At 43.9% G+C, this 13821-nt stretch overlaps 1 protein-coding gene across 1 annotated transcript in view; it reads right to left on the bottom strand.

Annotated features, from left to right (window-relative positions):
• The window catches only part of LRP2 (LDL receptor related protein 2), a 433005-nt gene that overhangs the window by 321056 nt on the left and 98128 nt on the right, over positions 1 to 13821 (bottom strand). Inside the window, exons 23-26 of the mRNA XM_068110809.2 lie at positions 7159 to 7278; positions 2994 to 3110; positions 2298 to 2678; positions 1299 to 1547 (exon numbers count right to left, since the gene is read on the bottom strand). Of these exons, the coding sequence (XP_067966910.2) occupies positions 1299 to 1547; positions 2298 to 2678; positions 2994 to 3110; positions 7159 to 7278 (867 nt within the window). The remainder of the gene's footprint in view (positions 1 to 1298; positions 1548 to 2297; positions 2679 to 2993; positions 3111 to 7158; positions 7279 to 13821) is intronic.

Raw genomic sequence — 13821 nt, 5'->3', positions numbered from 1 at the left:
ATATATATATATATATATATATATATATATATATATATGTACATATATATATATATATATATATATATATATCTATATATATATATATATATATATATATATATATATATATATATATGGACATTCCATAGCTTGTAGAAAATGCCAAACAATACAAAATAAGGGGCATTCAAAACATCTCGTGTGCATACTGGACTACCCTTGTGTTCTGAGGAGGAAACAAGTAATGCTCTAGAAAAGTTCATACAAAGGGGCGCCCTACCTACATCTGGCAAATAAAATATATTTACTTCGTCATGCAGGTGTATGAATCAAATTGGCACCCGTTCACGCTGTAGAAACCAAGGCTTTAGAATCATTGGTATCTCCCGTGATGAAGCTGATTCTGAAGGCCTTTCACTCGTTGGCGGTTTTTCTATCTTCTACTGACTCCTCTCCGGCCTTGCACCCCCTGCTCTATCTGTCCCCCAAATATTCCTGCAGGACACACAAGATCTGCCAGCAACCCTCTTCTGGTGAAATTGCCAAAATCAAGACTCTCTATTCACCTTCACTCCTTTATTTCTCTTTACTCCCACCTCTGGAACAAACTCCCACACTCTCTTCAATCCCACTCTTCCCTCCAGGTCTTCAAAACAGCTGTTCACCACCATCTCTTATCTTCCCCCATCCAAAACATTGATCTTTTCTACCCTCATCAATCCACCCAAACTCACCTCCTTCAAATTCCCTGTTTTGTTTCCTGGAGGCGATCTCATTGGATGTGTAGCTGCCCAGAAACTATTGCTCAAGAGAGAAAAATGTGGAAGCAAAGTCAGAGTGATGTATCCTCTGATTCTGACATTAACCCTTCATCGGGCCCAAAAGTTCAGTTTCTCTTCGCTTCCCATGGTAATTTTGCATGTATTGATCAACATTCTGTCGATTCAACAAACGATTGTAGCTGTCTGCTGACACAGGCTGACACACGCCTTAACAATAAAGACTAGTTTTACATTTCCGAACTAAATAAACAATTTATGGGCAGGAATACTAAAAGTCGAAGAGGAATACAACTTTAAATGCCGTCACAAATCTCTGATACAGTCTCCATTACTATAGGCTAGACTGCAATTGAATTATGCTTTGCTCTTACCGTATTTTCCGGTGTATTAACCGCGACCGTGTATTAACCGCACCCCTAACTTTTAACTTTTTTTGCTGATAAAAAGTACGGTTATTACACCGGAAAATACGGTACATAATTTCAATTTTCATAATTTCAACAGGTAAAACACTCAATGAAAAGACCTCCCCACCATTCGCCTTGCAGGATCGCCGGTCAAGTTCGAGTCTGTATCCACGGTCACAGTAACAGCGGAACGAACCATCCTCATTGACACAGTGCTGGCTACAAAGGCCTGGGTGTTGGCATTCGTTAATATCTCCACAACTTTTGCCATCACTCAGCAACTGCAAACCGATAGGACAAGTGCAATAAGCACCAAACGGACTCTGAATGCAGTTGTGTGAGCAGCCACCATTTTCAACCAAACACTCTTCTTCATCTGCCAATGCAACACAAGTTCATTTGTTACTGAGTTATGTACACTCAAACATGTCTAGTAGAGTGATGCTGCAAATTTGTACTTTTTATATGGCATAGTCCAAAAATGAAATTGGCACATATACCTGATAACATTAGAAGGGAGAGTTGGAATAAAATCTCCTTGAAAGACAAACATAATTTAGATTGCAGTACAACCAGGTGGCAACAACACAGTAGTTTTAGTATGAACACATTAATTGAAGAAGGAAACAGAATAAGACAACTTAGTGACAAGTTAAGTACAGTAGTTTTGCATTTTTTGCCTTTGCCTTCCTCGTGACTGCCCCCGCACGTGCACTAGGCCTCCTTTGTGGCAGCAATCCCACCTATCCCCAACTCTCACAGGTGCACTCGGCATATTTTAGGGTCAACTGGGCACATGTGCTGATCCACTCTGATGCACACGATGTGTCATGCTCACAACGGCCCGAGCGCACGGGCTAACCCACACTCTCGCCCCGGCACATACACACCGGGCTACCCTCATCACCACATAGGAGTGCATTGGGGCAAGCTTGTGGCCACCCAAAAGTGCAGTGGGACACCCCTTGGTCACCATGCTGCATATGCTGTGCCTCTTTCATGACCACCCCCTCATGTGCATTGGGTCATACTCGTGGATGTCCATGCCTACACTTTAGCTTCTCTCACAGCTTCCCACTGGCATGTGCTAATGCCTCGCTCACACCTTATACAAATAGCCACTCACTGCAGTATGGTGACTCATCTTCTTCATTTGGACAGTCTGGTTGATCATTGCACACCTTTTCATTTTCAATGCATTTAGTGGTTCCTGGACACTGCCAATAGTCCATAGGACAGTGGAAAGATGGTGTGGGACAATCACTTTCATCACTCATATCCCGACAGTCATCATCGCCATCACAAAGCCAAATCTCTGGCACACAGTTTCCATTCGTGCAACTGAAGTAGCCTTGACGGCAAGTTGGTGATGGAGGACAACTCTCATGTTCATCCGAGCCATCCTCACAGTCTGGGTGTCCATCACATTCCCAAAGGCCAGGCACACAGAATCCGTCCATCTGGCACTGGAACTCATTTTCATGGCACATGCCTGGGGGTCGGGTCGCTGGATGAAGGAAAGAACTAACTTGTTAATTTTCAAACAACAAAGTAACAGATAATGCAAGTGTACAGTGTCATTGAACAGAAAATAAGACAATTTTGATTTCAAGAAAATGCATGGAGATTGGGCAGCAGGGAAAATCTATGCTCCTGGAAAAGCAAGCGGACAAAGCATACAAGGCAACATAAACCGGGCGGATACAACTGGAAAGGGGATGAACGCACAGCATTTTCCTTTTCGGTACGCCGTCAACACAAAAAATGAGAAAACACAAACTCCTACCTCTGCCACCCTCTAGTTACCCCAGTTTTCACTTACGGCAATTTTTTTCATCGGAGTGATCATGACAATCAACAAATCCATCACACTGGTAGAAAGCTTCGATGCACTGGTCACCACTCTCACACCTGAACTGCAACTCTGAACAAACGTAGTCTGCAAAAAAATTTAGACATTTTGCCTCATATCTGGAAAAACTGCAACCCCAGCATGCATAATATACTCCAATTAGAACAAAAATTGAGGATTTTAATTTTTAAACAAAAGGGCAAACACAATTAAGCCAACCTTGGATTCCTAGACATATAAGAGGAGAAGTAAATATTGCAGAGGGATCCAAGAGGAAAGAGGTAGACGTGAAGAAAGCAACATAGATGAGAAAACAAAGTTTTATTGATTCTCTCATAACAAAACATGCCATAAACATGTGATACATACAGTAATATTTCAACAATTCTGGATCAGTTTGCTTATTTAACTTTCATTTACAGTGAGAAAGTAGTTACACTGCACAACGAGAAGCAGCATACAACAACAAAGCATACAACAACACCTGTCATCCGCTGACGGATTCAGTCATGCAACACCCAACTGGGGGAGCAAAGCCAAAGGGTTCAACAGGTGCTTTCCCAGGGGTCTCCTCGTCTACATGGTTCGATTAGCCCAGAAGAAAAGCTGAAGCCTTTGATTTTTCTCCCTGTGCAGACTTCTTTACCTGGGAGTTCTGCAAGTTCTCCTCGGGTGATAACTCAAATGAAGATCCAGGTGACATTATCGGCCAACATTCTGTACCTGAGTTCAAATTCCTCTTCCAGATTCCTCATCCATCTTTCCATCTTAAAATGCCACATCTCAGCATTTATAGCTGCTCACAATCTTTTTCAATCATCATATTCAAGCAGTCGCATACCTTCTCTATGTCAGCACTCACACTCATCTTCACACTTGCAATCTCTGCACTTGTACCCTCACATGTCAGCCATTTTAGTTTTCTGAAATTCCACACTTGATTTTAAATCATCATTCCCCAATACATTCATGCCATTTTATAAATCAGCTTTTTGTTCATCCATACCTGCTTTTAAATTCACATTTTGAGCATCTTAGCAGGCATTCATAGTCACCATCATTTGACACTTGTCTCTTGTAGGACTTAACTACAAATCTCTCAGCATCTCTTGAAAGGTGCAAAATAATTTCAACATTTTCCACTTTAACCATTTCCAACATATTAGAATTCTTCTCCTCTCGTTCTCCAGGCTCCAAACTGAGTCTACGCGCTCTGTGCAGCCTCCATTTATAAGAAACTGATAAAAATTTAATCTTAAAATGTAAATCTGTAGTGCAACACTTATTCACAGACATTCTAACTCAACCCCATAAATACCAATGCCACGGTGTGGATGAAGGACGAAGTAAGGACGGGAACAGTGGTGAGTTTGAGGTGAAGGTGGGAGTGCATCAGGGGTCGGTACTAAGTCCACTACTATATGTAGCTGTGATGGAGGTGCTGGCTCGGAACGTAAAGGAGGGTTTACCGTGGGAGTTGTTGTATGCAGATGATCTGGTGTTGATTGCGGAGAGTATGGATGGACTGAAGGAGAAGATGAACAAGTGGAAGGAATGTATGGAGACAAAAGGTCTGAAGCTTAATATCGGAAAGACGAAGGTGATGGCAAGTGGTAAAGCATGTGGTGAGGTAGAAAGAACTGGGAAGTGGCCGTGTGCTGTGTGCAGGAAGAGTGTCGGAGTGAACTCCATTCAATGTACAATGTGCGCTGAGTGGGTTCATCAAAAATGCAGTGGTCTGAGAGGGTCATTAACCAGTGTGGCAGCTACATTCAAGTGTAAGGTGTGCACAGAGGGAGCTGCAGATGGAGGAAATGTCGAGTTGGATCTTGGAGCGGGAAGGTGTAAAAACATTTTGCTACTGAGGAGACATGCTGAATGGAGAAGGTGGAGCAGACTCGGCAACGGTTGCTAGAGTGAGATGTGCATGGAAGAAGTTTCGGGAACTGAGTGGCGTGCTGATGAGGAGGGGAGTGTCATTGAAGGTGAAGGGAAAGTGTATGCTGCATGTGTGAGAAGTGTTATGATTTATGGGAGCGAGACATGGGCAATGAATGTAAAGCAGCAACGAAGGCTGGAAAGGGTGGGAGTGCTAATGGTTCGGTGGATGAGGAAATGATGCGCAGCGGCTTAAATAGTCGGAAGGACCTTCTCACTGTGATCCTCCACTCCAATGTGATAAGTACACATGGAGAACTTCACTTTATTCTCAGTCTCTGTACAAAGAAAACTTGGACACCAAGACACAAAATACATAGATGGACAAACACAGAACGAAGAGTCATGTTGATAACTCTTTCTGATATCAACTTTCCTGTTATTATCAAACTGAAGGTCGGTGTGGCTCTCCAAAACAGCATATCAGGCTTAGCAGGTGAGAGTCTTAAGATACAGACAACGGTTCTCCAGCAAAATCTGGCAAGGTACTCATTTCTGGAGAAGCTTTCCTGTCAGTATAAGGGACACAGATTTGTTGGCCTCAAGGAGCCCTCAAGGAGGTGAAGCTGTATCCAGGAAACAGCCTCGGACAGGCTGTAACCTTCAAGCAACACTCATCCACTCATCAAATTTTGGGTGGTCATGTAAGGATGTTCCCTCAGCCAGAGGTTATTAGCTTTAGTGGCTCATGAATTGGGTCTCATCTGTCCGTCCGTCCATTTGTGTGTCCGCAACCATATATCGAAGATCTATGGACCGATTTTGTTCATATTTGGTACAAAGACAAGTAAAATAGTGTACATGTGCACATCATTTTGTTTTGCAATTTGATCAAAGATGGCCGACTGGTGGCCATTTTAGTTGTAAAAAAAACCTGATATTGAACACGTCCTCAACCATTTCTCAGACATGCATTCACCAGTCTTGTTCAAACTTTGCACACCGATAATTAATGAATGATGGTGTAAATAAGCACATCATTGCTTTTCGAGATCAGACCCAAGATGGCCGATTGGCAGACTTTTTGTTACTTCAACGTGTCCCAAAACATTTATTGAACATGCATGGTCCGATTTTGTTCAAACTTGGCACAAGCACAGTACATGATGGCATATACGTCCACCTCACTTTAGTTTGCGATCTGATCAAAGATGGCCGACTGGTAGACTGGCAGCCATTTTAGTTGCAAATAACCCAATATTGAACACATCCTCAACCATTTCTCGGATATGCATTTACCGGTCTTGTTCAAACTTGGCAAACAGATAATGAATGATGGGTTACCTGACCACGTCATTTTGTATCAAGATCAAATCCAAGATGGCTGACTGACGGCCATAATGTTACTTAAATGTGTCCCCAACCATTTCTTGGACATGTATGGACCGATTTTGGTCAAATTTGGCACAAAGACAATACATTAGAGTATACATATCCAGAAGATTTTGTTTTGTAATCCGACCAAAGATGGCCGACTGATGGAATTTAACTCCGTACAGCAAAATTACTAAAACCATGGGGGCTATGACATTTTATGTCTTTTTCTTCTGGTTGAACTGCAGCTCCAGTATAGTCTCCAAAGTTTACAATGTTCACCTCAGCCCCAGTCTCACAGTCAGTGTTGCTGTAAGGATTTTATAGCAAAAATGCATACGTGAGACAGCTCCTTAAAACATCAGCGAATTTGAAGGCACAATATGGCTATGTGTTCCGTCCTTTGTGCTCAGTGGTTGACTCAGTCCCCATGGTTGCTTTGTGCTCAGTCCCCAAAAACTTACATGTCTATTAAGTCATTCCCTATTGCCCACCCCCTCACACACACGTATCACGTGATTCTGACATCATTGGGATTCTTAGAGTATGGCAGAGCTAGGCACCAGATCTTATCTCTCATCGGTTACAAATGAGTTTCACAATTTAAATTGAGATATATGTCAAGGAACTATATTTACTCAGCTGGTGAAAAACAATGAACGGCATTTCCTGTAAAGGCCCACCTTCTAGTAAATGCATGGTAACATCCAGCCAAAAAGTTCAGGATAACAAGACAAAATAAGCATGCCATAATTTCATCCAGCAAAACCATGAAGCGTATCCTACAGTTAGTAAAACCGATACATCTATATTGCATAAAGAAAAATCACAAAAATCAGAAAACAGAGAAATATCTTCCCCGAGTACTCCTAACAATACACACCACAGTCTCGTTCATCTGCTCCATCGACACAGTCCTGGTCCCCATCGCAGGCATATCCACTGTCAATACAGCGATGATCTGGACATTGGAACTGTCCTCCATGGCAAGTGCTGGTAAAATCTAAAAGGTAGAAAGTGGAGGGATGAATACCTGTCCATGTTAGTTTTTATTAACGAGCACCTGTGGTGTGCCTGGTGCTCATTGGTCTTTGTCAAGTCTAAAAATGCTTGAACTAGGCTCAATTATTAAGTGTGCAATTAGTTGCAGCCTGAGGGAAAACATTCAATATAGTTTTCTGCTCGACCCCCATAAGCCTCACACCTTTGTCCTGCAAAATATCTCATTTGTTTCTGAGTGGGTGACTAATTCAGTACTGTACTGCAGATTTACCAAACTGTGAAATATTCAAATAATGGAGGGGCTGTCTGTAACTATTCATTATAATTAATTAGTTTAACAAGCCTTTTTAAGGGAAGAACCGCCTTTCGAGGCCATTTTTCCCTGCAGGGCGGGGGTTGGCCTTTTTTTGGGGACCGTGTCCCCATTTTTGAAGCAATGTTTTACGGCCGAATGCAAGCCTTATTAAAGTCGATAACTCCCATTTATCGATCATTATCTCGATTTATATATTGATGTGCCGCAAAATGGTCAATAAAAATGGTTGAACAAAATAAAAACAGGCCTACCTTTAACAAGGCACGAGGTTGACTGCAGATTTATTTGGTCACCACATACTAATCAGATCTTGGGAAATACACATGGGAAAGTACATTCTACAGTTTCAGAATTCTCCAATTCAAGAAACGTTGCCAATAAAACAGATTTCACATGAGGAAATATGGACAGGTAGGCCCAAAACAATGCCTCATGATAATATGCTTGCTTTCCCAAAAACCTTCAAAATGGTGAATTTTGAAGACTGATAATTACATGCATTATTTCAATTATATTTTACGAGCAGAGTACCCGCCCTATGGGCTATCTTGTTCCAAGTGTGCAGCGTGTTCTTCTGACACATTCTTTTATTTGGGTGGTGTATAGGCAACATACCGCTGCATTTATCGTTCCTCAAAATAAAAACAACCCAGGTTACGTACATGAGGCAAAAATATGCGTACTGCACGCTTATGTGCATATTTATTACATTGTGGTTATATAGCTCGGATTATTCTAATTGCACTGATCCATAGGCTAACAGCAGAGGCCTGAAGCTTATAAGTATGGTACCGTCACTTTCACAAGGCCAATGTGACACCTATCTGCTCTAACCTTTCAATATTTTATGATCCTTTTAACAGTCGCTTAGATTGTTTTACACTGAACGAAAAACTTATAGGGGAGGCAGGGCGATTGTGAATATGACAATTTTGGAGATATTTTTGGCTCGCGTATGATCTTAGGCTTAGGCTTCGGCTTCCAAAATGGCGGACATACGATTTTATTTTCAGGTTACAATTGTGGGTGTCATCAAGCCAGCTGTTCAACCAATGGGTATAGAGCAGATGGACATACATACGTACATACACACACTTCCTCCATTACATATAGATTACTGTGGATTAACCACTGCTATAGCTAGCTGTGTTGAATGGAGGGTGAACCAAGATTAAATTTAAAAACATATTGTTTACAGAATTAATTCAAAGACTTGAATCTGAGTTAGGCATTGAACCGAGCCCAAAGAGAGAAAGTGCGATGATGCACCAAGCTCCGCTTCCAAGTGTTGTTGTTTTTTTAAGGTAGAAAGTGGGACCGATTTGACAGAACGCCATGGACACAAGGAAGAGTTAAAATAAGTGTTAATGTTTTGCACAGGAAGCCTGAAAGGAAGCAGAATAAGAGTGTTATGCAGTATAAAGAATCCATGAGTGTTGCCGCCATTCAAAAATACAATTAACCTGTCTGCAGATTAGTTGAATCCTCTAAATACCAAAGCATATTGTCTCCTCGCTCTGGTGGATTGGGAAATGTGCCTGGTAAGGGCAGTGTAGATATAATAAGATTGTAACAAAATATTTCTTCACATTATTATTGATTTTTTAGCCTGGTGTTAGCTTAGCAGTTAGGGTGCCGGCTTGGGATCCTAGGATCCTGAGTTCGAATCCCGGTCGATCGCTGAATTAATGCCAGGGGGTTGACTCAGCCTGTCATCCTTCCGAGGCGGCAAATTGAGTACCAGCTTGCTGGGATGAATGATCACGGTGTGTACCCTGATTTAGAATAGGTACACCGTATCCCTGCGCATCGTAAGAGCGTGACCAAGGGTTGGCGTCAGGAAGGGCATCCAGCCATAAAAACATTGCCTCAAAACAGGGAACCATGATTGTCATGGGGCCCGCAAGGCTAACCCCCGCTCTAGTGGGGAAAATGGCCTTAAAACGATCATTCATTCATTATTATTGATTTTTCATCATTTTCCATTTGAGGTCAATGTTATGTTTGGAATTCACATGTTGTAATTCACATGTAATTCATGTTTGGAATTCACACGTTATAATTCATATGTTGGGAAAACGGCAGTGACGTCATGGGAAACGGAAGTGACGGTTGGTTTTGCAGAGTGGGAGGAGCTGAGAGGACTCTGGGTTTTTGTGGCCTATTGGCTGCTGTGCCGTGTTGCAAGTTACTGATTAAACCGTTGATGTTACAAGCAAGTACGTTTCGAGTTAATGCTGGATACAACATTCAACTTTCAAGAGATCCCGGAAAAGGATAGGGAAGAGGATGCTTTGCTTGTCCCTCACTTGATAAATATGTAAACCGCATCCCTCTTCTCTGATATTTGTGCAGATCAGACATCTTCCACCAGACGAAATTCTTCCTTGACATCTAAAATTTCTAAAGTAAGTATGTGCCATAAAATCGATGCCTACTCTTCATTATTCGCCAATGGTACATCATTCATCTTGATCATCAGAATTATCCAGGTCTGCTTCATGTATGGCTCAGATTGGTGGCCTTTCTCCATTCACATAAACAATATCTCTCCGTTCTCAGGACAGAACTCTCTTATCTGTCTCCCTCTTCCAAATACTCGTGGTGTCTGGTCAAATCTGTTTCTGGTGTTTGTTCCCTCTCCATCCCCTCCCTCACCTCAAATGGCCACACGGCTGACTACGCACGTGAAAAAGCTGAATGCCTCAACTCTGTGTTTGCCTCTAAATCTTGTGTCCCAAACCCATCCCTCTCTGTACCCACCATACCCAGTCGTACCCAGCTGCTCCTGGACTCTGTGTCCTTTCCTCCTGACAAGGTGGAAAAGTTTCTGTCAACCCTCGACTCTGATTCTGCAACTGGACCTGACGGCATCAGCCCACGGGTCCTAAAATCTTGTTCTTCCGCTCTTTCACTCCCTCTCTCTGTTCTCTTCACCCTCTCTTTTGCTCAAGGTCATCTTCCATCTGCTTGGAAATCAGCCAACATCACCACTTTGCACAAAAAAGGTGCAAAAACAGATCCCAGCAACTACAGACCAATCAGCCTTCTCCCAATTATCAGCAAAGTCATGGAATCCATCATTGCTTCAGATATGAAATCTTTCCTCTTCTCCAATGGCTTGATCTCTGATCATCAATTTGGTTTCAGACCTGGTCACTCTACTCTGGACATGCTGCTTCTACTTTCTCAACAATGGATGGAGGTCCTCAATGCCAAACAGGAAATTAGAGCAGTCTCCCTTGACATATCACGTGCCTTCGATACGGTCTGGCACCCCGCTCTGCTCACCAAACTCTCCTCTGTTGGTTTCCATGGAAATCTCCACGCATGGCTGGCGGACTTCCTCTCTAGTCATAGTCAACGTGTGGCCCTGAATGGGTTTCTCTCATCTCCTCTTCCTGTTCAGGCTGGAGTTCCCCAAGGCAGTGTTCTGGGCCCTGTGATTTTTCTGGTCTTCATCAATGATCTCTCTGATCCTCTTGAAAATCCTCTCTATCTCTTTGCTGATGACTCTACTCTCTGTCGCTCCATTCTTCATCCCTCAGATCGGCAGTCTGCAGCCTCCTCACTCTCTGCAGACCTGGACAAAATCACAGACTGGGCAAACAAGTGGAACATGTCTTTCAATCCTGACAAATCTCACACTCTTACGATGTCTCTCCGAAAAGACCGACTGGACAACCCTCCCATCCACTTTCTGAATAATCCTCTCCAAGAAGTTCTGTCACTCAAGCTTTTGGGTCTCACTATCTGCCATGATCTTTCCTGGGAAAACCACATTTAAAATCTGGCCTCCAAAGCCAGTCGCCGACTGGGCATCCTCCATCATGCAAAGTCCTTCCTTGGTACTATTAGCTACTCACCACGTACAAAGCTTTCATCCGCAGCTCAATGGAGTACTGCTCTCCCCTCTGGGCTGGTGCTCCTGCCTCACACCTAGCTCGTCTTCACGCTGTTGAAACCAAAGCATTCAGAATCATTGGAATCTCCCGCGATGAAGCTAACTCCAAGGGCCTCTCACTCACTCACCGCAGGCAGGTTGGTGGTCTTTCCATCTTCTACCGACTCCTCTCTGGCCTTGCCCCCCCAGCTCTCTCTGGGCTCTGTCCCGCAAATATTCCTACAGGTCACACAAGATCTGCCTGCAACCCTCTTATGGTTAAACTGCCAAAATCAAGACTCTCTGCTCACCTTCACTTCTTCATTCCTCTTTTCTCCCGCCTCTGGAACAAACTCCCTCACTCTCTTCAAACCCACTCCACCCTCCAGGTCTTTAAAACAGCTGTTCACCACCATCTCTTATCTTCCCCCATCCAAAACCTTGATCTTTTCTATCCCCACTAATTTCACCCCAATTCCACTTTTTTGAAATACCAACTTCTGTCCTGGAAGTCCTTGGTGCCCTTGTGTTTTATACTTCTCCCACCCCCCCCCCCCCCTTCCCACGCCTCCTCCCCCCAAGCCCTCTCCCTCCCACACATCTCCCTGCTCTTAAATGTTGTGTGCTCTCAAGTGTTTGTGTGCATTCCCTTCTCTTGTCTCTGCTCCCTCTTTTTATATATTTTGTTTGTCTGGTTGATTTGTTTGTGAAGTAAATGTCAGCTCTTTCACGAGCCTCGATTTAGTATACCAAAAAAAAACAAAAAAACTCTTATATGAGCCTCAATACCCATACAGAAAAAAGGTTGATGCTGGATTTTGTTGAAGCTACAGTAGATTATTTTTTTGTTTTGTCGGTTGGGTAGGGCATATCTACTGTAGATCCAGGTAGATCTGCATAGGTAGGTGCGTCGTCTGTCGGGATAGGGAATCTCGATGTGATAAGTTCTGCCCGAATGTCGGATTTAGTGTGTACCTGTGATCATTCGAGGATGATCGGGTGATATCGGTAGAATAGGGATTAGGCTAACTCCCCGGTATGTCAAACCTCTGTGATTATCCCGGTGTCCCATATGCCAACGCACTAGATAGATCCATTAATGCACCACATTAATTAATTCCACCAACCGCCACAATGACTGACCGAAAAGACAAGCAGGAAGCGACCGCATACTACGGCGCCATGGCAAACACACATCAACCAGGCAGGCAATAGCCACGCCCAGAATGACTATTGATTGACAGGGGGGAGGGGCGAGTAAGAGCAGGTCGCTGATTGGAGAGTAGGGAAGGATGTATGATTGGTCGGGGAAGGGGCAGAAAGCTTCCCCGTGATTGGTGGAAGGAGCGACACACTGATTGGCCACCGACCGATAGCATGACACGAAGGGCAAAAAGCGCTTGGCCAATGAGAGGACACCAACGCAATCGGAAGATTCGAGAGGTCAAGGGGCGCCATGCTGGTTGGAGGAGAGGAGGGCTGACGTCACGTGACGGCGAGTAAAACCTCTCGCTCGCTGACATTTTCTCTCTTCCCTTTGCCCTCTTGCATTGGCCTGTCCCTTTGCGCTGAACCTTCTCTTGTGTTGGACCTCATCCCATTTGGACCCTCGCTCGTTGGACGTTGGAAGGACGTTGCCGCGCCGACGATTCTCTTACCCGGCATTCACGCACACACCATCACGAACGATCGCGCGGGGACACGAGGCTTGGTGTGCAGCGGCGTCCGTGGGCCTGGTGGAGCGCGAACGGGGGCGGAACGAGACCTACTTCCCGCTGACCGGAGCTGCGTCGAACGACGCATTTGAACCAGACGATCCCCGACACTGCCAGACTGAGATAAGCTCGCATTCACAAACACAACGAAACGTTTATTTTCATATTCTTCCCTGTGCTTGTATTCGAAGTGAGGTGTGCGAGATCCCGATTTAGGAGCATTATTTATTTATCGTCGCGTTCATTGTTCTCGGGTTCTGAATAATAAATCATTTCTTCTTTTGTACATAATCCTGTGTTCGTGTGAGTTTAATCACTTTTCAGGTTGAAGACGCTGGCGCGCGTGGACCGTGAGGTAAAAGCTCGCCGCTTCTTCTTCTTTCCTTCTTCCTCCCGCGCGTGTATAGCAAATCCGCCATTGACCCGGACGCCTCATTACGCTCGTTTCTATCCACGATTTCCTCTGTCTTAACCGAGGGGGAGTTGCGTGACAATATGGTTGGAAATAAAGCAAATAATTTTTCCCTCTTCACCTGTTGTGATTGCTTGTTGAGAAGGCCAGGATTTGCAGATCAGTACATCCCCACTCTGTACACTGCCCAAAATGTGTTGTAAACTCAAAGAACAAGC

This window comes from Myxine glutinosa, chromosome 3 (genome assembly GCF_964187855.1).
Source record: "Myxine glutinosa chromosome 3, kmMyxGlut1.1, whole genome shotgun sequence".
Taxonomy (NCBI): domain Eukaryota; kingdom Metazoa; phylum Chordata; class Myxini; order Myxiniformes; family Myxinidae; genus Myxine; species Myxine glutinosa.
Note: the sequence above shows the minus strand (reverse complement) of the source record. Positions and strands in the feature narration are given on the sequence as shown.